The sequence below is a fragment of the Chelmon rostratus genome, chromosome 16 (genome assembly GCF_017976325.1).
Source record: "Chelmon rostratus isolate fCheRos1 chromosome 16, fCheRos1.pri, whole genome shotgun sequence".
In the NCBI taxonomy this organism is placed as follows: domain Eukaryota; kingdom Metazoa; phylum Chordata; class Actinopteri; order Chaetodontiformes; family Chaetodontidae; genus Chelmon; species Chelmon rostratus.
This window is the reverse complement of record NC_055673.1, coordinates 24,109,489-24,133,767: the sequence shown is the minus strand read 5'-3', so window position 1 is coordinate 24,133,767 and position 24,279 is coordinate 24,109,489. Positions and strand designations below refer to the sequence as shown.

Genomic DNA, 24,279 nt, shown 5'->3' with positions numbered 1-24,279 from the left:
ATCAGGCAATGTTCCCAAGTGGGTTTAGAGTTCCTTATATAACAGAATGTAGGTTTTAAAGAGTGTTTAGTCAAATTGCCAAATCAAGGGCCAAGTAATGTTCCAGCACAGGAATAGTGGACACAACACAGAGGGGCTGAGCATTTTCACCACTGAACCCCAAGACAGGTTTATCCAGCCATGGTCAGAGACTCAGCTCTCACTGTCTCACAATATACATTTATTGAATAACTTAAGACTTTGACCAAAAGTGTATGCCAAGTAAACTGGAAGGGACTGAGTGCACACCTCTCTTTCACTTTCAAAGGCAGTAGGCAAGTACACACTTGTATACAAAGAATATGAATATAGACATTTTTTAACTAATGGCATCAATGCAGTATTTATATTTTGTGTATTGTTTTAATATGACACAAGCAGTAAAACCCCCTGCTTAACGTTCAGCCTCTTTTATCCTGTAACAAAAACAGTACATAAAGCATTTAAACGTGTACGAAAATGAGGGAATTGTAGCTAGAGGCAGATAGGGAACTTATATCCATTGATCCACTGATCTTGCATTCAGCTCATCGCTTGTGCTACAAGGATTTCCGAGCTTCCTTGAACTAAACGCAGAACTGACGCTGGCTGTAAAGCGGTTTCAACTGTCGTAACGCATCCTATAAATCATTTTGCGGCACATGCCAGGCTCCTCTCTTCTCTTCCGTCCTGTCTGTCTCACTGGATCCTCGACGGAGAACAAGCACCATAGGTAAATAGAAATCATTTGAGTTATTTACTGGATTATCACCAGATATGACACGGAGCCTCACACATGGTCGTCGTGGTGAAGTACATGTGATTTTAATTAGTATTTGGAACATGGCGTCCTCACATTTTGAGCACCACGTTGTCCTCAATAAGCATGCTAACCTAGCCGCTAGCTATCTTGATGGTGTAATGACTTTTTCCTTAAAGATTTAATGCTATAGCCAATCTTGAGTGTATTAACTTCGGATGACACTAACGTGAATGTGAATTGATCAAGTTAAGTGTAGTCGTTGCAGGCCTGGAGTCGAAATCTTTTCCCCGCTAGAACACGTGGTTTAGTTATAGTTAATCTGAGGTGTAGCAGAGATGACTGAAAAAATAGCTGGTTTAGCGTAGAGATGAGGTTAACCCCCAAAAGCTGGGGGAAACAGACTTGGGCACATCAGTGTTAACTACCACTACCCACGCTAACAATGCAGAGCTGGTTCACAGCAGGCATTTTGCTATGTCATCGCAGGAAAAGCTGAGGTGTGCGTCATGATACTTTAAAACCGACTGCCTTCCATTCAGGTGGGCTAGCTCCATGATCATGGTATTGTGCATGCAGGCTCATTAGTATGGTTAACTGAATGGAGCTGAGCCATCGTTAACTAACTAAAGTTGTTTCACATGTGCTTTTCCTGCTACGACGAGTCAAAATGTCTGCCGTGGAAAAGACCAGGCGGCAGAGCGGGACGACCATGGCAGGCCAAATATCCTATGAACATTTCCATTTTCAGCGCAATCAACATAATTTACATGCCAATTATGTCGTAATCTGTCAATGGTTCCCCTGTAACTGTTTCAACATGGATTTTTTTTAAAACTTGAAATCTAATTTAGAAATGCAGCAGTATGGACAGTGAAGATTTTTAGACTGACAAGTGAATTTATGAATACAGCAGCATCACTAGAACGAAGAATACACACCGTTTGTTTCATTCTATGTCATGGCTTCACGATGGATGGAGTCTTCTTCTTCATCCTGCGCCACAGTGCAGACCATTCAGTGGGGTTGCCCTGTGCAGTGGGCTGATCTCAGGACAGCAGTGGCAATAGAACTTCAGGCTTTGCTTTCACCTCTGCACTGCTGGTTGCTGAACGGTGACAATGAGGCCTGGCACATTCACCCACAGAGAACACGTGAAATACCCTGAAAGGGTAGAACTTCTTTTGGAGGCCTATCAGAATTGAAGCTTGAGCATGAAAACGTCCTCTGTTTTGCAGGAGATGACCTTACTGCTGAATGATGGGGAGAAGCTGTCCCACAGTCTGTGCTGCCCCTGTGGGTCCTGAGGTTAGTATTTGGTGTCTTGATGATACTTTTGAGTGTAGTGCGAACGCCTGTGTAGTGTGCTGTTTCTTTTCCACTGCAGGAACATGACAGCCTGTAATCTGGAGCTTTAAGAGTTGTCAGTTTTTGCTGCAGGAGTGGTCACTTCTGCTTGACAACACTGCTCACAATAACTGAGTACCTGGGATCTGCATTTAGTTTTGCCTACTGATCACAGCCCCAATTTACTTCAAAGAACTCATCCACAGTGAACTGAACAGTGGAAACTACAAGACAATACATGTAATGAATATACTGTACCTGTTTGTTGGCACAGTATGAGCTCTGGTCCTGTCAGGTGGGCCATAGAGCTCATACAGTGCACAGAGCAACTCATTCTCCTGCAACCCACTGCTGCTGACACTGCAGCAGTGTTACTAATGAGAACTGACAGCTGTTTACATTTGGCAGCTTGTTCATGTTTTGTTTTTAAAGGAAGTGAATTTAAGTTGTCCTTGTCTTTGACAGGTGCCGGAGGAGACCTCAGGCCAGCTCGGTAAGCTACATAACAGAATACATCTTCTGTTGCTCAAGTGTTATGATGATTGGCTAAATATGTTCAACTGCTCTGAAGTGTGAGTGACAGCTGCCTCTCTGAACAACATGCTGCACTGATCACTAAACATGCTGATGCTTCTGGAAGCACATTGTCACATATGTTCTGCCTCTTGCAGGTTTCCTCGCTTTCCCTGCGTTCAGCAGTGACGTAGAAACATAATGTAAGTATAACAGGTGAGCACTGAGATCACTTCTTTCACATACCACCCTACAACATACAGGGCAGTCAGTGGGCAAGAGAAAACTAATGAAAGCACTGTGTGGTATCTGCAGCCAGCTGGTCCATCAGCTGGTTTGTTCAAAAGTCAGTGCTAGACCAAGTCAACACGTGGCATCGTTGGTCTCCATGCGGCCTGTGCTTGGAGTCCTGGTATATGTGTTGAAACACACTTGTCCTTGTAGAAAACAAAGTTGATAGTTCATCTGCACTCATTGGTAGGAGCAGTGTCATCCAGAACTCATGTATGGTGTTGACTGAAATATTTTTTAGGGGAAAAATTAGTGATACACAGATCCCATTTTCTCCCAGCACTGACAAGTGAGCCAACATTACATGCTTCTCACATGCATATTAATAAAAGTGTCCCTGCACCGATAAGTACCAGTGCTTCTGGTCTCCTCCAGGTTTCTGCTGCAGCAAAGGAGAGCCTTCTCACTGCAGACACCAGCAGGGTTCAACAACAGAGGTGAGTGCTGAACTAGAAGTGATTGGATCAGTGGTGTCTACCATTGAAAGCTGAGGTCTATCCCGACAGACCTTTGACTGTAGGGCCATGTCGTTGGAAATGCCTCAGACAGTAAATCTGTGGTTTCGCTTTACCCACATGTTCACTGCCATGAGCCCTGTGGGATATTACTGCAGAACACATGATGAGCAGTAAAGAGAGTGTACTCAAAGTTTGAGTAGCAGAATGAACAGGCTGAGATAGAATAATACTGAGTGTGTGTTGTCAGTTTCAACTGGTTGAGACAGAAAGGTGTTCTTGATAAAGATGAACTGAATTTTAAGATTTTTTTTTTTTGTTTTGGATGAATCATTTCCATTTGAAGCACATTAGTGAGCTGCCATGACATGAAGAGAGTGAGACTGAGCTTGTCTGTTTTGGGCATGTGGTAAATTTGTTGTTGCATTTGAAATTCATTGTCTGTTTACTGAAAGTTTTCATTTGTCTTTAGGTCACGGTGATGGCAGGACACGAGGCTTTTAGGAACTCAAGCAGCAGTAAGTGGGCTTGTCTCTAATCTCAGTATCACTCCAATGATTGATGTACACAATGACAGCACTGCGTGGTATCTGCAGCCAGCTGGTCCGTCAGCTGGTTTGTTCAAAAGTCAGTGCTAGACCAAGTCAACATCTGGCATCGTTGGTCTCCACGCGGCCTGTGCTTGGAGTCCTGGTATATTTGTTGAAACACACGTGTCATCTAACTTTAAAATGCTGTTTTTGTGTGAAAACTCCTTTCGTCATGTTAGCGGTTCTAGTAGAGACCTGTGTCCACACTACAGCCAGCTGTGACTGAGCTGCTACAGATACAGCAGGTTACTCTGCCACATGACAGCTCCCCCTGCTCTCTGGCCACCATCACTGTTTTGAAACAGCCAAATTCACCATATAATTCTCTTTTCCATATTCTTCAGTTGTGAGACAACTGAGTCTTTAATCACAGCCCATGCACTCTACATACCAACCGGCAGCCATGCTGTGGTGATACAAATCATTCTGACAAAATCAGCATGAATCCAGGTTAATGACGAGCGCTGCTGTGTGTTCAGGCATACTGGCAAGTAAACAGAACAGTCACAGAAGGTTGGAGATGACACATAGCCCCTGACCACCTCTTAGCAACTTGCACCATCTAATTGGGAAAGCTCAGTTTACATACACACTGAATCGCTAAACTGGTGTTTTAAAGATTTCTAGACTCTGGAGGCCATTTTGTTAAGAACAGTTTTGGGGGAAGACAACCCCAGTTGAAGTGTGTCTAAATGGCTCATCTATAGAAAACAACCTGTATGACTGAAATGGTGCACTAATAAACTGCACATGTTCATGTTCGACACATTCCTCACTTAGATCCTGATAACTTCCTCCAGGTTTCTGCTGCAGCAAAGGAGAGCCTCCTCACCAGACACCAGCAGGGTTCAACAACAGAGGTGAGTGTTGAACTAGAAGTGATTGGATAAATGGTGTCTACCATTGAAAGCGGAGGTCTATCCCGACAGACCTTTAACTGGATGCTTTAATAATTTGATAAACTCTTGTTTCAGAATCCTAAAACCATCCTGGAGACGTGAAATGAGGAGTGTCCACGTCCTTTCACTGTAAGCAATGGCTCTTTGCCCCCCTGTGCTGTTCAGGTTTGGTCATATACCAAGGCTTTCGGGATTCTCTGTTCCTGACTTGCTGTGGACTTGACCAGAAAACAAAAATCATCCCAGTGGGCTTCTGCAGCATCCTGCTGAGAAGACCTGTTGGGAACATGACCTGCCTTTTGCTTTTCTGCCAGTTTTGAAAAAATGATATTGTAGACACCTTAGATATAATTACCCTCCAGTGTAACAGCTAAACCATTGCTCTCTTTGTTTTCAGGAGCAGCTGATTGATGCAGGCATCAGTGACCAGCTGAGAGCACAACTGTCAGCACCTGGATCTGCAGTCACTTGCTTTAGATTAAACTGAATCTCTTCTGCAGTGATCAGTCACTTTGAACAACTTCTGTCATTTGCAGGAGATTTTGCCTTGTCTTTTTTTTTTTTCTACCACTCCAAATTCCAGAGAAGTTCAGATGCTGTGTATAACAGAATAGACTGTTAATTTGCTATTAGACAGCTACTGAAAATGAAAGCGGCACAAAGACAACAACTTTAATATAAGAGCTCATCAGCTTAATTGATCTTTGTAAATATCTGCTTATTCTGAATTTGATGCCAACAGCACATTTCAAACAAGTTGGGCCAAGAGCAGCAAAAGACTGGGAAAGTTGTGGAACGCTCCAAAAACACCTGTTTGGATCATTCCACGGGTAAACAGGTGGATTGGTAACAGGTGATAGCATCATGATTGGGTATGAAAGGAGCATCCTCGACCGGCTCAGTCGTTAACAAAGGATGGAACAATGTTCACCACTCTGAACACATGACTGTAGAAAGGATATTACCACATGGACTTATGAACACTTTGTAAAATTGATGTGAGTAAGCAGTTTGTAAATGATTGCATTCTGTCTTTATTTATGCATTAGTGTCCCAGCATTGTACAATGAGTTCAACAAATAAAATATCAGCAACATAACTGCTCAGTTGTGGTCTCTTTATTATGAACAAATGAGAATTAAAAATTGCCTTGACACGTGGAAAGGAGGTGCAGGCCTAGTTGTATTGTTTCCTACTGTGTGCAGGTTGTTGCCATGGTAGGCCAAAGATAGAAGGGAATCATATCATAGGTCAGCATTTCTTCCAGAGTATCGGCAAACTCTACCTGCCATAGTTTGGAGTGAGGAACTGCAAAACTAGTATTATCTCTGGATCCAAATACTGCAGAGACAAATTTCAATGAGGTGGCCCTTTGTACTGGACTTCACTGCTGCATAACATGGAAATGAGACATTCAGACATATCAAGAGCCATGTCAGTGATGACAGATTTTAAGGTTGTACAGGATAGAAAAGGTTGATGTTTAGTGGAGGAGTCATCAGCATTTTGCTGGAAAATCTATGAGGAATGTTAGGCTCTCACTTATTTTGGATCTGCTTAACTGTTGTTACAATTAGTTACATCACACATCTGAGTTTGCAATAGGAGCAGCTTCTTTCCGCCACTAGGGGGCAGTATATTCACACTAGCAGAATGACTGACCAGGTTTCAACATGTCCTTTAAAGGATGTGTCTTGGAAACCAGTGTCTTCTCTGATTGGCTGGCACAACAGAATGTTGTGACAATGTTTATCTCCATCCTACCATGTCATATAAAGGCCAACATTTTGAAATCTGTTTTGTGTATGAGTTCTTCTTCTGTCCATGTGCTCAGTATGTCTTGACATGCACCACCCTGTAGAGGTCACAACAGGCGTGTGTGCATGATAGCACTCACATTGAGCTCTTCCCTTCATCAGAGTCACTTTGCGCCAGCTAATTCATGAGCTAACAAACCTGCCCTTACAGCTGGTTGATAAATTCAAGAAAATAATATAACAAATGATTCACGACATTTTTATACTCATCAAACCATTCAGTGACCCTTTGTGCCCTATAGTGGTCATCTTGGAGAAACCACTCCCATCAGGTAGAAATTTGTCATCATAGGATAGAGGTGATCACTCTGAAACCTTCCCTTTAAAGGCACAAGTGGCCCCCCACAGCTTCACAGAGCCACCGGATCCCTTCACTGTGGGGGTCCGTCTCTTGAGCCTGTTCCGTTCTCATGCACTTGCTCACTTGTCGAGAATATGATGAAGGCTGACTCTGTCCATGTCAATTTTTTCACATCTCTGTAGATCAGTACCTGGGGTTTTTGCACCACTGAGCTCTGAAATGCACATTCAGCTTTATGATGAGCAGTTGATGCACTGCATGTGGAAGCATTTGCATCTGTTATATCACTCCTCTTATTTACTCTGATTTGTCCTTTATCTGTCATCAGTCTGACTTACTATTGTTTGTTCATTGGCTTCCAAGCACATAACTCCAAAGGTCCTTTCCTCTAATTAACAGAACACCAAACATGAGGCAGCTTACCATTATTGCCTAATTACACAAGCCTCTCTTTATATTCAGTAAACATGTGACAGTACATCTAAATCATATGTGACTGAAACAAGGCAGCCATGCTGTTTGCAGTTCTTTCAAGTCTCTTTACAGTCCCTTTGTCTCTCTCTGTAGTTGTTTTGCATCTCTGTAGTTTTATGTCTCTTTGTGGTTGTTAAGTGCCTTTTTATTGTCATTTTCCATTTTTTGTAGTTGTTCGTAGCCTCTTTATGGTCATCTTACATCTCTTTTTGGTTGTTTTGAGGCCTTTGTAGTCTCTTTGTCTCTCTATAATTGGTTACTGTACCCTAAATTCACTGTCACTATATACACAGGCCCTGGCTCCGGGCTCAGTCAGTAATCCATCCTGGCAGGTGTGACTCATCCTCATCATTCATTTGGGTGGAGTGTTCCTTTAAAGGATTTATGAGGGAAAATTCTCTGGATGGTATAATGGCATGTAAAAAAGTGAGGGAAAGTTCACAGACGGGCACAATGTGATCTAACATTGGGCTACGCAGGTCACATGACACTGTGGATATGGTGTCAATAACCTGTCACCTGCATTACAGATGAAACAGCTGCAAAAACGTAGGAAGAAAACATTTGAAATTATTAGTTGAAGTATATATACATATATACATATATATATATATATATATATATATATATATATATATATATATATATATATATATATATAAAACCCACATGGGGTCTTAGGAACATAATTTGTTTTGCTATTGGTGTGTGTGTTGGTCAGTTAGCCCAACAGAGCCATAGATGGACTGCTGTTCATGTCTTCTGGACTAAGACCTTTCTCTGGAATGAATGAAGCTCCATGATGTAAGATTCCAGTTCTCAAGACAACAGGAGCTCTACTGCTGAAACGCTGTGACAACACTGTCATTTTAAAATGATCTGCATGTAATTGTTGTGCTTGTGAAAGCACACTAAAATCTCCAACTCTCATATATATATAAATATATACTGTATATGCACTACTACATATATATATATGTATGTATATATGTATATATGTATACACACACACACACACACACTGCTATTACATATATTGTATTTTATCAGATAAACGTGACCTTCACTATTCTCAACCAGATATGGTTGCTCAAAGATAAAGTTGAAATGTACCGTAACGACACATTAATCATCGTGTGTAGATATTTGGAGTAAACAAATGAAAAATGTTGGCAGTGAAGGATTTCCAGCAACAATCCAGTGTGAACATCCTGTACAATGTATGCAAAATGTGTTTTACTGCTGTAGTATAGCTGCATATCATACGGTTGGCTAATATATTAATTGTGAGACAGAGGTGGGTTAAAAGTCCTCAATGGAATAATCAGAATCAGGTTTGTTGCCATGTAGGTTTTCACATACAAAGAATTCCTTGGTGCTTTGGTGCATAACAATGGGTCCATACTAGAAAATATAGAATGAGAGAAAGCAAGTACTGCAAGTAAAGAAGCATAAATTGAACATAGACAATAGAATATAAAAATAGTATAGAAAAATGGCTAAATGAAGGAGCTGTGCAGTTTCATGCTGGACCGTGCAAAGTATTGACAAGGGACATTCCCTTGTAGTATGAAGTTTAAAGAATATTTGCAATGTGCAAGATTGTAATCCATGCACACATAGCAAATAATCTGTCAAATGTGTGGAGCCCTTGACTGACGCAGTATCTTGGAGGTTGCTTCTCTAATAGAGTCTGAAACATCCCCACTTTCAGCCCAAACAAATCAAAAAAACTGAATGCACAATCAGAAATGACGGATGTTCTCCAGGTTAAGGTGTCGACCATGAACCACAATGTCCCTGATTGAGCCTGACCGGGGAGCTTCCCCATCTCTCCCCCTGCAATTCCTGTCATCTCTGTACTGTCACATGTCCAATAAAGGCAGAAAAATGCTGAAACACGTATTAATTACACTTTTTACAATTTGTATTGTATTCATACTAAAAGTTTCATACAGTAGTCAACATCCACACTGGACTTTCTATGTACAGTATTACTTATTAGTGTTTTATTTTTGCATGTTTTTAAGCATGTATGTACCTGCAGTACTTCCAGCCCGAGGCTGGTGAAACTGTTCATAAACTGACTAGACTGTGTGTGATAATGACACACTTTAATGACTCACTATCCAGACCCATACCAACCTTTCCCTGTTTTCCATCTGTTTACCACAAATGTTCTCGTTTCTGTGCCCTCCTTCTACTTCCTGTGCTCACGTCCGCTGAGCACGCTGTACATCCTCTTAGCCACGCCGTGTCCACGCGTCGCTTTCGAGCGCCGATTGGCTAGAGCTGACACAAACAAAGTTTTTCCACCAATGGGAGCGGTGTGCACGCGCTGAGCCATGCTGTTCGCTCTTGCTCTTCATATAAAACCAGCAGTATCCTCTTTGTTTACAGCAGACTCAGGTGGAAGCTGGTGCTTCCCGTAACGATCGATCGCTCATCAGCGGTTCAATCGAGCATCGATTCTACTAATTAAAGTTCAGTTTTAATAGTTGTGTTGGATATCCGAAAGAAGCAATCATGGTGGCTATGACGAAGAGAGTGAAAACCTTCCAAATTATCTTTACGGACCCCAGCAAGACTTTTTACTGCGGCGGGGACAAGGTGTCTGGCCGGATAGAGTTGGAGGTGAACGAGGTGACGCGTGTGTCCGCTATGAAGGTTCTGGGTCTGGGCTGCGCCAAGGTGGAGTACGCTAAAGGCAAGCAGCGGTGCCGACAGGAGGCCGAGTACCTCAGATACGAAGAGGTCCTGCGGCTGGACGACCAGCCCACAGGTACGGACACGTCTTCTTCACCTGTAGGCTCAGACATCACCACAGTCGACTTTTTAGCTTCTCTAACTGTAATACGTTTGCTAGGGTAAATGAACTGCTAGCCAAGCCTAGACTCACTCTAGTGTTGTAATGAAAGATCGTGTCAGCGGTTTTAGCTTATTGCTCCTAGTTTTATGATCGGTGTGAGTAATTTCCTTGATGCTGATGAATGGGTGCGCTCAGTAAACGGAGTTCACCTTATGTCACTCTGCTATATTAGACTGACTGGCGTCTTTTAGGGTTGACATAGGGACATTTGTTCCACTGGTGTTGTCCATGTTGAATCTAACAACTGGCAGTGTCATCCAGCCACACAAGAGCCAGGACTCAAGCTTAGTTCAAGCAGTTCAGTGTATTATTATAAGCATGCCATTAAACTAACTGTATTATAATAAGCATGCCATTAAACTAACTGCCGATAAACTGCAGGGTAATAAATTGTGCTCAATTTTCTCTTTCCAGACTCTGATGGGTCAGTGGTCTTGAGGCCTGGCAACAAGTATGAGTACTTCTTTGGATTTGAGCTCCCTCAGCAAGGGTAAGGCAGCCATTCTTGCTTCAATACTGCTACATCACTTTTGGATGCATGGCTCTTCATGAAGTTGCATTTCTGGAATACTTTTGGTTTCAACTTTCCTCACACATGTTTTCACAGGCAGCTGGTGTCAACATACAAGGGGAAGTTTGGCTATGTTCATTACTATGTGAAGGCCCTGATGGAGAGGCCACATCAGCCCACCCTCGAGTGCAAGAAACCCTTTGAGGTGGAGGAGCCTTTGGATGTCAATACCCCAGACCTGTTGGTGAGTCTGCTGTGATGGAATGATAATGTTGAGGGCGTTTGTGAGTTTGACATCGAGTCTCCAGATGAGTTTCATCTTACCTTCCTGCATGTCCTCAGTCTCCCACAGGTGGCATGAAGGAGAAGAAGGTCACCTGCATGTTCATTCCTGATGGCCAGGTGTCCTTGAATGTAAAAATTGACCGCCGTGGCTTCTGTGAGGGCGAAGATATCTGCATCAATGCCAAGTTTGAGAATACCTGCTCCCGAATTGTGGTGCCCAAGGCTGCCATCATCGCCAAACACACCTACCAGGCCAACGGGCGCACCAAGGTCTTCCGCCAGAAGCTGTCCTCAGTGCGTGGAAACCACATCATCTCGGGCATGTGTGATGCCTGGCAGGGAAAGACCATCAGGGTGCCAAAGATTAAACCATCTATGCTGGGGTGCAACATCATCCGCGTGGAGTACGCTCTAATGGTGAGTCTTCAATTATGTAGTCATGTAGTCAGAGATTAATGGCTTTTCTTCTGAAAATCATTGTTAATATATGTGTTCATGATCCTTCTGCTAGATTTACATCCATATTCCTGGTAGTGAGAAGCTGATCCTGGAGCTGCCCCTGGTTATTGGGACCGCTGGTCTCGGCAGCCGCAGCAACAGCGTGAGCAGCCAGGAGGGTTCGATCAGCAACGCCTCCCAGAGCTGGGTGTCCCTTAGAATGCCCTCCGAGCCTCCTAGCTACTGTGACATCACCCGCGACTGCCGCCTGGACCAGCCCCTCACACCGCTCCTGGATGACTTTGATGGTGATGACAGCCCTATCTTCATGAACGTCCCAGCTTTCCAGTTCCCAGCACCTCCGGCATACACTGAGGTAGGTGTCATAATCCAGTTGTTTCAAGAAGTGACCCTAACACTTTCTGCAAAGCTGATAAGAAATTATCTTTGCAGATAAGCTATCTAATAACAGTGTACTTTTTTCCAGGCTGAAGAGGAGTACAATGGCAATGCTCGCATGCTGCCAGTCTGCTGAAGTACAGCAGGGATTCTAGAACTGTGGTCCAGCTCTCAGGGACCATTCATCTAAGGCACTTGAAAAGGAGCAGAAGGTCCAAACTCCAGAGGAGATGTGTTGGATGGAGAAGTAATGCCAGGACTGTGGAGATGGACAGAAAGACGCTTGCCTGTTCTGTCACTGCGTTTCATCACCTATGCTGATCTTGAGTCTTCCTCCTGGTGCTCTTCAGGTCTTGGACCTGGAGGTCATTTCTAAATAAGCTGTCCCTTCCAGAGACTCGACTGTCAGGGTCTCACTGTCCATTCACAGTCACTTTATGACTTTGTTATTGGGGCCAAGCATTATATGAGTCAGGCCCAGCCTCCTGTGACACCTCTGCTTTTTTGGGGTTTGTCTTTTCCTCATGATGCTTTGTCATTCCAGTTAAACCCTGTATTTTTAAGGGATTTCACTAGAGGAACCATCTATTTTGTTTAGTCCACTCAGTTTGCGTTTCCATTTGTCAGGAATATTATCTCCTTTAAGCAATACAGCATGTAAAACAATCTTCCTTCGATGCTAGTGGAACTGATGGAGCATCCATATGACATATGACATCATGTACCAGTGTTTGAAAAAATGTGGTTTATTCCTTTTTTGTTGCACTTTTGTTTGATGCATTTTGCTCTACTACTGCCTACATGAGTTTGTTTTGTTTGAACAATGTTTGTGATGTGGAGAGTGACTTTTCTGTAAGTAAAACACTCAAAACTTGTTGGAACCTCACATTTGATTTTCCAAATTCCACTTTAGTGATTAGCTTGACACTTAAAGTGCCAAACTTAATCTATACAATATATACACTCCATTATCATGGAACACGCCTTATGTGTGGATAATCTTTCTGTGTGATCTGCTGTTGTCCAAGACAACATTTCACTGTGACATCTCCACTTTGGTGGTTTCACAATTGCTGTTCTTTCAGGACGCAGAGAGAATCACTGTTAAAGACTGATCTGTGAGAAAGAGTGTTTGTAATGCATCCTTGATACTTTAAGAAGTAAGAAGTATTTTTTGTATGAAACCCCATGGGTTTGTTTTTTATTAAAGAGATATTGAAAAAATTCAGTGTGTCTGCATTTTCCTTTGTAAGCCTGGTTTCATATCACAGCCCCTAAGTTGTGGTCCGTTAATCAAAAGTTTAGATTCAGCCTTGCCTATAGGACGAGCAAGGTGTATGGAGGAGACAGGTGATCTTCAGCACCAGGATTCTGTGGAGATTTAATGGCATGAAACATTATTGTATTGTTTTGACAACCCGTCTAACCCCCAGTATCTCGCCCTACATCCCCCAGCCATTCACCCTAGCCCTTACTGGCCAGCTGAACTGTTTGCATGGTTCACATTAGCAGCCCAATGTTTCATGCTTGCTTTATCCATGAAATCAAGAAAATACATTTGAATGATGGTGTTGCTTTGCGTCTACAGGCTGTTGGTCACTTGGCAGCTGTGTGGCCAGCTAGAAACAGAGCTCTGAGGTGGAAGTGTCATTAAGTACCTAGACTGCTCATAGGTTAGGAAAAGGTTTGGATAATGTACTTGGTGGTTGCTGTTCCTGGAAGATAGTTGCCAAATAAGTTGCCAGATAAGAGTGAAGATTACTGTCATGAAGTGTGGGTGACTGAACATACCAGTTAGGAACAGCTTGAACTTGACCTGCAATGGGGCACCATGTTGGCTTCCAAGACACACAAGCAGTAGGCTTGAACCACTTGGATGGATGCTATAGAAGAGTTGATTGCTGAAAATCCAGCCTTTTCCTGTTTCAGGGTGCACGGCCAGAGACCTGTGCATGAATGCTTTCCCTTTGAAATGTGTTCTCTGCTCTGTGCTGCTGACGTCTGGTGATGGCTGAGAGCAACAGATAAGGAAACTGTTTATCTGTGGGATACTCTGCGCTGTTGCTCTGGATCTGTATCCTCATAGCTGTAGGCTTGAGTGCTGCTTCACAGCCCAAGAATGGCCATGAGAAAAAGTAATATGCATTGTCATGGTCCTCACAGACCTGAGACTGAGCACAGTCCTGCTCCCCAGAGGATGAAAGCCAGTTGTTGTTTGTTTCATCAACACTTTGATACCTGTACAATGGATGCAATAACCATTATAGGCTTGAACATAGTTTTATCCCAAAGAAGCAGAGCATTTCAAACACAGCAAACTAGATATTTAAAATTTACTTTTTGTCTCATCCGCTCCTTTTGTGGCAGCTTTCCTCCTCCTCCTCTGTCCCATACTCCACCCTGCTTACTTGGCTTCGCATGGCACGGCTTTCCAAAATACTAAAATCTTCTCTGCACCTAAAATACTCCACCCACAATGCAGCCACATGCACAGTTCAGTGTTGCTGTTCAGTGGTCCTTTCCTGGCCTTGTTGTGTAATACCAGTGATGCTGTCTGGTAAGGCACTCAGGGATCTTGTCCTTGTTATGTTGTGTGTTGTCCTTGTAAACACTGCGTCAGGGGGGTGGGGAGGATCGCAGTTTGTGACACTTTCAGCTGCAGTGTAAAGTTACTGATGCCATGTAGAGCAAACATGCCTTCTCAACTGTGAATGTCCACTGGCAGCAAAATGTGTTCCCTTATTTTTCTGTGGCCATTTCAATTTGTCACTACAAAGAAGATAAAAATAAACATACATAAACTATAATAAACTGTACATATGAACAACAACATATGAACAACAACAAGAACAGGTGTGGAAATGTGGCGAAGTATTGTAGCAATGTGTGAAAGTAAGTTTCCAAATGTGGTCCCACCAGTGTGTGGATGGGTGGGTGAGGGGGAGGGAGCAGCCACATGTAGTGCAAGGGTCAACAAATGGAATGGCCAGTGTCTGTTAGACTGACAGGCATGGAAAATATGGCACACATGTCCACTGTCCATCTGCTTTCCAAGAAAAACTAAGATGGAAGAGAAACTGATCCTCTTGTTTTCTATTACCCATGATGCACCACTTTTTATTAGCGCAAAACAATATTACATAACTGACACAACATGACAGTGAGTGTGTGTTAGTGTATATATAAATATTAGAGCAGGAGTGGTGAACCTTTTTCCTATCAAGGACAATTTCAATTTTTAGAACATCCTTTGAGGGCTAGAACAAATTGAGAAAGCTGTCTGTTGGATGTCCAAACTCCACTGAAGAGCATTCACTTTGTCCACGTGCATTTATTCCTGCAGCTCGTCCAACTGTAATGGCGCTTCAGAGAGGTGTTTTTATCACGTGTGCAACACTCTGCATCAAATTTTCTTTTTTTTTTTTTTTACAGCTGTCATGATGCATTGACGTCATAACAACATAAATGCTAACTGTTATTTTCTTTTAGTGCAGAAAAAAGTAAAGTTGTCTAAAGATTTCTTTCGTATTTCTGAGTTGCTTTGTTGTATTTATGGATTTCCTCTCGGCCGGATCAAACTGTCCTGTACGAGGCTGCATGTGCCAACAGTGACGTCATCACGCCTCTGGCATCGGTTTGTGGTAGCGCACCTCCCAATTTTTGAGACACTTGAGTCCACTGTGGATTCACTGTAACATATTCGTTATAACAAAAGATTATCCATTACAAAATGTGTCAATGGTATGAAATGGTATACAGTTCCTGTCTCCTACATGGGCATGGTCGCCTCTCTGCCCCATTCCCATTAGGCATTTTTTACACTAATGCATTACTGATGGAATATTGTTTGTCCATGTCAAAACAATACAACACCAGATACAGCACATATGTAATGACCTTATTTTGCTGCTTGATTTTATCTGCTAGATTTATATGTTCACTCCAGATCTCACATGCTGCTGAGACAGAGACAGGTCTGGAGCAAACTCAATTTTCTCCTGACTGTCTGTCCGAAAATGCCATTTTAGTGTCAAAATGTTCAGAAGAGTATAAAGGCGATAAAGTATGTCCACGAATACTTGTGAGTTTATAATTAATTACAATTCTTACTCAGTGTATATGCACAGCTATGTTTGCCTATGGCTTTCCTCTGTGCCACTTGTTGGCAAACTGCCCCCTGGCGTTTTTTGAAAATACTGCAATGGGTGGCACATTAAGCATCATTGCCTCTGTACGGTTTCATAGCTCACGCACCTGGATGCCCACGGCAGGAGCATAAAAGCCTCAATCCATGTCTTTGCTGCATTTTGAAAGAGGAACGGCCAATGAGGAAACTCCAACACTCAACCGACTAATGCTGTAACTTCATCCATTCTCTCATTTGGTGCTTTAATGGTGGTGGTGGAGAGCACTGTCTACAACACTACTCCAAAACCCTAGAATTGAGTAAATGCACTTGTGACAATGTGCATTCGGCCCACATTGGACCCACTCATTAACAGTGTGATATGGCTGCCTTTGTTGTTTCTCACGGTCAGCGGAGAATCCACATGGTTACCAGGGCATCCTACTGTATATTTAAAATCACTAAATATAATCAAATCAAAGTGAAAAGTGGCCAACAAATGAAACTAGCTTCTTCAAATGAATCCTTGTAAATTTGCAATAGGTGAGATTTACATGTAGGTCACGGGTCAGCGTGGAGCAGGGGTACACCTTGTACGCTCTTTATGACTAATTTGTCTGTATTTCTCTGAGCTCTTAAAATAAGCCTGAGACAACATGCCCTCAAGCTTAAGGTGTGTGTGCATGCCTAACAACATCATTATGTTGCAACATGCGTGTTGCATGCTCTTTGCCTCAAACTGTGATTGGCTGAAGCAGTTGTTCACGAGGGTTAGCATTCGAGAGCAGCATGTTGTCACACACACACACACATAGCCTATGAGCTGGTTTCCTCCTAGCATGTATTTCCTCATCCTCCCGCCGCTTCTCCCCTCAGTGGGGGCTATGATTCACCACAGAAAGTTCATTGTGTTAACACAGCAAGTCTGGTCACGAGCCTGAGGTTAACTATGATACAAAGCCTGCTTCTGATAAACACCCATGAGAGTACAGTTACGTCTGTAACAACCCAGGTGGAATACTTACGATTATTATTTTAAACAACTGTATCATGCATCCCTGATATTATACTGTACATCGGATAGTCATCATGCTGTTTAGTGAGATATTAGCCTGTTGAACTTGGCTTTATCCTGTTGTACAGCTAATTTGGCTAGCATCTATTGTAGGGCCACATGTGTGGGCTATGCATGTTATGTCATAGTGCTTGCTCTTCATAAAGAAATACAGTTCTGTTACAGCTGTCCAGGCTACTGTGTCCTGCAAAGACTTTGATGTGGCACATCCACTGTTCCCTATGCAGCTCCTCAGGCCTTCTCAACATCCACACCAATAAAGAATTCTCATCTGGACCTTGAGGAGGGCTGGATGCTGCCTATGATCCTGCAGACTCTGACACAGCTTTGACAGTTGACAGACATGTTGTGAGTCACTGTGAGTGAGAAACTATTGCAGTCTCATGTAGTGTTTGAACCACGTCTGTAATATTATTCCAGTCTCAGTGGCAGTTCTTGTCTGTAAGACAGTCTTCATTCATGTGGAGAAGCTGAGCCATCACCACTGAGGCCTTCCACAGTGTAATCCTGTGGTTCCGTGGTAGGTGCAATTACTGATAATAGACACAGAAACAGAGAATGTGACAATGTAAAAGAAAAAAAAGAAGGAAAAGTATCTTCAATGCTTGAAATAATTCACATGAATACAGGTCTAGGCTTCTGGATACTAAAATAAACATCCTAAAAACATTTATCTGGCCTTATCAACTCTGGAGGAGATCCCTTTAGAAAAACAGTTAAAGAAATAAAATATGTAAATGTCAGTAACTCCAGTCAGATGTGATTCAAGAATTACACAATTACAGTGGCTGGGTCTCTTCACACATTTTTTTCTGTCACCTTGGCATTAGCACTGTCATCATCACACACCTACGTGCTTCTCCTTCATTCAAGACCAAATGTATCTTCAGTTGGTCTACATGGTTGGTGCTGATTAAACATGTCAGTATAATGTAAGTAAGTGAATCTGCCATGTTTTACAGATTATCTGAGCGACCTGATGGAGCTGTGTTTGATGAGGTGGTCGTGGACCCACCAGACTCTCCTCACAGTATGAGAAACCCTCAGAGAAGGAACCTATTGCAGGACAGGTGTCATGTCTCAGTCACGCGGTGACCTGAAGACAACACAGTAGCCAGCAGCATCCACTCTCCAGTCGATCCAGAACACTGCGGCACATGTTCTGACATAAACAATAATCCTCTCTGTATGGCTGCCTGTGAAATCCAGAATAGAATTTAAAATCCTTCTCCTTACCTTCAAAGCCTGAAATGGTCAGACGCCATCTTATCTTAAAGAGCTCATAGTAGCCTATTACCCCACTAGAACACTGCAATCCCAGAATGCAGGCTTACTGCTGGATCCTAAAGCCTCTAAAACCAGAATGGGAGCCAGAGCATTCAGCTATCCTCAGTTCAATCATCTTCCAGTCTCAGTTCAGGAGGCAGAAACCCTCTCTACATTTAAAAACAGGCTGAACATTTTTCTTTTACATAAAGCTTACAGTTAAGGCTGGCTCAGGCTTGCCTTGGACCAGCCCCTAGTTATGCTGTTATAGGATTAGACAGCGAGAGGACTTCCTGTGATACACCGAGCACCCCTAACCTTCCCTCCCTCTCCATCTGTAAGCATTCATGTTCTATTAATGCCCCGGAGTCTTTGTGCCTTCTCGTCTCGCAGGTTCGCATGGATAGTGGTTGAACCTGGATTGTTGCCCCTCTTGCTGTGGTCCTGCATGACAACCACTGCAACTGCTATAACTATTAGTCATACTTCCATTCTTATTAGATCTACTGTGTTGTATTACATACATATACTATACACATATAAATGCACCCTATACCTATATACTATACTATATATCTTATAATATTTCATTATCAGTCAAATGTCTATTATTATAGCTGTCGTTGTAACTGTAATTGCTGTGCATCCCTCTCCCTCTCTCCACCACTCTACACCTAAAATGAACAGTGACTCCATAAGCAACAGAAGACATTTCTCTGTTTCACAGTCAAATCTTTATTATGGTGTTAACAGACCACAGTGTAAAATTCACAATATTCTCTGCAGTATTTTGACAGGGGATCAGTCAGACGATCTGCAGCTTTGCCAAACATTTTAAAGCACAAATACGGTCAAAACTGTTGACAAGTAAAAGCTTATCTAGCTTCTCTGTGAAATGTGGACACAATACAGTTCTCATTTAAATTACTATACAGGAAAAGGCTCAAAACTGCACAAGAAAGAATAAAAACAGAAGCAAGACATCAACAAAACATAAAGCGCTACAGTGACACTACAGAGGAGAGGGCTTCAGTGGAGTGAGATAGTGTCATATGGGAATCAGAGAATCAGTGCTCCATCAGATAGCTTTTCTTTGCCAGTTGAAATTGTTGCTTTAATGCAATATGGGAGCTCATTTCAGATTCTGGTGTTAGCGGATGAGTGAATGATCTCTGACCAAAGGCCACAGCAGCTATACTTATACTGGTTACTGAGCACTTTTTCAACTACTGCAACTTACTGCAACTTATGCAGACATGGTTCAGGATGAAGGCTATTCCACGTCAGTGTCTCAATGCCTCATTATGATGGGTCACTGGTGTGTAAACAGGACATAACACACACAGCTCTGTGTGTCTGTCCTCTCACTGCAGCAGGACAGACTAACAGAAAACAGAGCTTATGTGTCCGGTTAGAGAGTTTAGGCAGAAATACAAAGCTCACAACATGTAAGTCATGCTCGAACATGAAGAGCTGTGAACTTTCTGGTTTAACTACTGATGTGATTTACGTTACCTGGTAGAAGCGCAGCTTACGTGCTCCCCCTTCCTCCTCCTCCTCCTCCGCCTCTACTTCTTCCTCTGATTCTTTTTGCAGCAGTTGACATCCATACATGTCGCATTACCGCCACCTACTGGCAGGGCCAGTAGGCGCAGCACCATCTTAATCCTTTCTGACTCCCCCTGTATTTCAGCTGCACTATTAGTAACCATGGCAATAAAAAGCCAAAAAACTCTGCTCCATGCAGATAATCTGATCAAATCCATTCCTTTGCTGCTCTGGCTCCTTTTGACCTGCCGCCATTTCATCATTTCTCTCCATTCTCTCAGCAGCTTCAGCACATGACAAACCCTTTTCTGCTCTGATGGGATTCACTTTTATTTCCTGAATCCTCTCTGGACACTTGCTGACCCCACATGCTGATTTCCCTCGCAGTGCAGCCACTCTCTCTCTGTGTCTCTTTGACCCTCACTCGATGATGACCATCCCAGCGAACATCTCCCACCTACAGACATACCAACCTCATGTGGATCCTTGAAAATCCAGACCGATTTTGTCACTGCAATCAACCTCACCAGATAAACCTCTTCTTTCCTCACTGACTGACTGATATCAGCCGGTCCAACAAAGGGAGAGGTTTTTGTTGTTTTTTTTTTTTACTACGGTATGCACTATATAGTACCTACTAGTATATACAGTAGTACACATTGCATAAGGTGTTTGTTGGTAGTGTGTAGTAGGTGGTTGGAATGCAGCCAGTGATTCTCTGGTGGAGCTGCTGAGGAAGCTAATGAATGTTGTATTTGACAGAGTGTCCTATGTCTAATACAACGCCTGCCTGTCATACTGCAAACTGCCACACTGCCATGCGATGCTTTACAGAAAGACTTGAGTTACAAGCTCTGCCACACCCAGAATGCACATTTCCACCATTTCAACATTGTGTCTTGAGAGACTCTAAGAAGCTGCTCAATTTCTAATTTAGAATTAAAAAAAATGTGGATTGTTGAGCTGGATCGTTTTCGTCTAACTGTATTTCACTTTTCCAGCACATTAACATGCCATGTAAACAAAGGTAGGGTGTGTCACAAGAAAGAAGCTCAGGTGGAGTTGGTACGGCGCAGTGATCAAGGTAAATGATGGTTTTATGACTTGATGGCCATCACTGGACCGTGAGAGCCTGGAGGCGCATGACACATGCTGCGAGTTCAGTTTCTCTGTATACACGGATCCATCATCATGACTTCTCAGAAGTTTTACAGGTTTCCCCACTTCTCTCTCTCTCTGCTGCTTCATCCGTCCACACAAACAAACTCCCCTCTTCATGACACGCTGTGAAAAACCTGCAGAGCACCGATTGGCTGGAGCCTGCTGCCATGCGTTCTGTGATTGGCTAAAGTCCTTGTTCATGCGTGGGGCACGCAGGCAGGGCATGTCAGTATTCTCTGGAGGAAGTTGCTGCTGTTACAGTGAGTTGGCTTCAGACAGGAGGGACTTTCTGGTCTCTGATGCTGAGGCTAATTTCACTTTTGGAATTTCAGTGGGATTTCTTGGAAAGGAGCTCGTCTGTATGTCCTCATCTCTGTCAGAATTTCTTTGCATATTCACTGTAAAGTTACTTTTACTCTGAAAGAGTGAATGTCAGCACTGAATATCTAACACAGAGCCTACAATGACCGTAAAACAATAATATTTGTAATCATCCATCCCCAGCCACAGCCTGGCACAGTCCTGTCTGATCATCATCAAACCGGCGTGGGAAAAGCTCAGACAGGCTAACCTGTTCAAAGAAAGATAAAAACACAGAACAATTTCTGCATCTTTAAAAGTCAAAACTGATGTAATCATGGAGCATTTCTCAGATGGTGAAAACAGGACTGGACAAGCTTGCTCATATCTGATGTAACAAAAATAAGGCTGGAAAGTGCTTTTCACCACAGGCCTGATGTAGTGCCAAGCCACCAAATGAGACTTGATGTGCACAACAAACAAGTCTACTCTCTCTTAAAATAGGCAAGTTGGCCACAGGGTTTATTGTTTTTATCCTCCAGGCAGCTATTGTTCTTTGGTCGTGTTATGCAGGACCAGATTGTCCTACAAGGAGGCTCCAAGGGCAAAATCAGCTTTGCCTCAACCTATCTTGAAAAATGCACCATGTAAGCACAGTATAGTAATATTTGTTTGCAACATTCAGCACTCACACCTGATGGTGGTGAAATTTAAAAATCACGCCTCAAAACAAAATAAAACCAAGTTTATGTGAATTGCAGACCTTGAGTGTGTTTAAAGTTTGTTGTTATCTGTAGCCTGAAGGAAGTTCACTCTCAAGTGAAAAACATCAACAGTCTGCGCTGCTGTCTGAGCATGCCCAGCGTGAAAAACACCCATCCAGCCACCAACTGGATCAACAGCTTAGAGACAAGCCCCACTCCACCCACACACACACCTCCTCCAACTGCACAAACAGCTTCTCCACCTGTGCACACCGCTGCAGTCAGCTTCTCCACACGGAGAGCACACCAACGCAGCTAAATGTAGCTGACAAGATGGAACATGCATCACACAAGTACGGTTTTGGACACGCACACACACACACACACACACACACACACACACACACACACACAGATGTGAGCACATGAACTGAAATCTGAAGTTGAATGTAGACTGTGCAGGTCTTGAGTGTTGTGTTGATGTACATGTGAGAACAAGTGAGAGGGGAGGAAAGAATAAACAGACAGAAGGGAGTGTGGAATGTCTGGCTGCACCTTCAGCAAACCAACTGCAAAACAAGTTCCACCACGAGGACAGGGAGACCTCCACCTGACCGCAACCTCCCGGCTCCTCCCTCCTCATTATGTAAGAGCACCTACTTTTCAGCTGCATTTGAGAACTGCGGTAATTTCAAGTTTCATTTCCTGACACATTTAAACTTTAGCACATGTTATCTTGGTTGTGTAGAGTAGTTTTGCAAGAGTTGCCACAGTAGAATAACACCTGCAATATAATGTACCATGGAATATATTAGATATATACAAGTTGAAAACAGACGGCTGACAAAACTATTTCAATTCAAAGCCATCTTACTCGATTGTCAACTGCTGTTTGGCCAAGACTGAACTGTCAACTTCAGCTGCTAAGACAACTGGACTGGAGGTCCTTCAAGTGCTCAGAATCATGGAGAGTCTATAGTTCCATGCCAACTGTGCAGACTTCATGTGCTGATGGGGACATCGCTGGAAGCTAGAGTTGGGATTGGAAGCCTGCATGGTTTGTTGTGGTTCAGGTGTGTACGGCCACTGCCGGTGAGCAGTTGAAATCAGTTCAAACAGAGACATGACCATCTCTCCACGGCTGCGTGTTCGTCTGACAAACATCATAGGCCATGAATCCAGGCAGAGTGCAAGACTGAGTTCACCAGTTTGACTGAGAGTGCTCTCAGTGGTGATGGCATGAGGCCCAGACATGTGACACAGAACCACCAGATACATGTGGGCTTCATCTCTATGAAGTGATGTCAGAGAATCATCAGAGAATCAGTTGTCTATTGTAGGTTACAACTCTTGCCTTTATCTCTAAGAGGGTTCAGCACAGTTTCCAGACGCTTGGAAAAAAATGCCAGTCAGCCAAAGGATGGCCGAATTCTGCAACTCTGCAACACTACACGCTCACAGCTACTGCTCTGGCTGTCCAGCACGTTCTCATCCCAGCGATGCACCGAGCCTTCCTGCCACAGAGCCTTTCAAACATTTAGGTAATGTTGTAAAACGGTTGCAGTTTGGTTAGTTTTAGGCACCAAAGCTACTTTAGGGAAAAGATCATTCACTTTTCACTTTTGGTTTCACACAGGATACAAATCCAAGTGTCCTGGGTGAAGGTTGTGTGCATGACAAACCACCCCAGCCGACCTCCGTCCCTTTAAGGACTTTACTGCATCACTTTATACTACATCACTTTGCCCTGAGCATCTAATATTGCAGTGGATGGCTTTACAGTGGAGTTAGCTGAAAGCACGGCACGTCTCATACAGATGCTCGAGGGTACCTGGTGCGTCTGTATGAGATGCTGAGGGTTGTGGTTAAACCAGGCTTGGGGATATGAGCATATGCATCTGTCACACTGTGGAGACCACTGAGTTCCATGTTTGCTGCATCAGCTGGTATGACCCCTTGCGAAAAGCCTTTTGTGATAGTAATGATGATGGTGATTGAGACATACAACCAGACATCATGTCAATGAGACAGTCCACCCCCGAGGTAACCCTGTCAGTTGAGCTGTCAGTGGAGAGGCTTGAGGATAAAACACTTAGCTGCAACGACCCACACCAGCTTTCTCCCCCTTCTCC

General features: G+C 43.2%; 1 protein-coding gene, 1 long non-coding RNA gene and 4 other non-coding genes across 7 annotated transcripts; all 6 read left to right on the top strand.

Moving 5' to 3' along the window:
- The first annotated feature begins 676 nt into the window (after positions 1-676).
- On the top strand, positions 677-5,966 carry LOC121619270. Of its 2 annotated transcripts, none has more exons than XR_006007520.1 (9): positions 677-751; positions 2,017-2,086; positions 2,591-2,618; positions 2,797-2,841; positions 3,305-3,366; positions 3,857-3,902; positions 4,775-4,834; positions 4,949-5,002; positions 5,271-5,966. It is a non-coding gene; the product is annotated as an uncharacterized LOC121619270 (long non-coding RNA). The 2 variants fall into 2 exon arrangements; XR_006007521.1 differs by having other exon boundaries at positions 4,755-4,834.
- LOC121620179 lies at positions 2,655-2,726 on the top strand. Its single transcript, XR_006007555.1, has one exon. It is a non-coding gene; the product is annotated as a small nucleolar RNA Z40 (small nucleolar RNA).
- Positions 2,933-3,070, top strand: LOC121620183. Its single transcript, XR_006007559.1, has one exon. It is a non-coding gene; the product is annotated as a small nucleolar RNA SNORA8 (small nucleolar RNA).
- Positions 3,416-3,549, top strand: LOC121620189. Its single transcript, XR_006007564.1, has one exon. It is a non-coding gene; the product is annotated as a small nucleolar RNA SNORA18 (small nucleolar RNA).
- Positions 3,960-4,097, top strand: LOC121620182. The gene has a single exon (XR_006007558.1). It is a non-coding gene; the product is annotated as a small nucleolar RNA SNORA8 (small nucleolar RNA).
- A 3,891-nt stretch (positions 5,967-9,857) lies between the features above and the next one.
- Positions 9,858-13,176, top strand: txnipa (thioredoxin interacting protein a). The gene is made up of 6 exons (XM_041954847.1): positions 9,858-10,247; positions 10,749-10,824; positions 10,942-11,089; positions 11,188-11,547; positions 11,642-11,944; positions 12,056-13,176. The coding sequence occupies exons 1-6, from the start codon at positions 9,992-9,994 to the stop codon at positions 12,101-12,103; spliced, it is 1,191 nt and encodes a 396-aa protein (XP_041810781.1). The 5' UTR covers positions 9,858-9,991; the 3' UTR covers positions 12,104-13,176.
- The last annotated feature ends 11,103 nt before the right edge of the window (positions 13,177-24,279 follow it).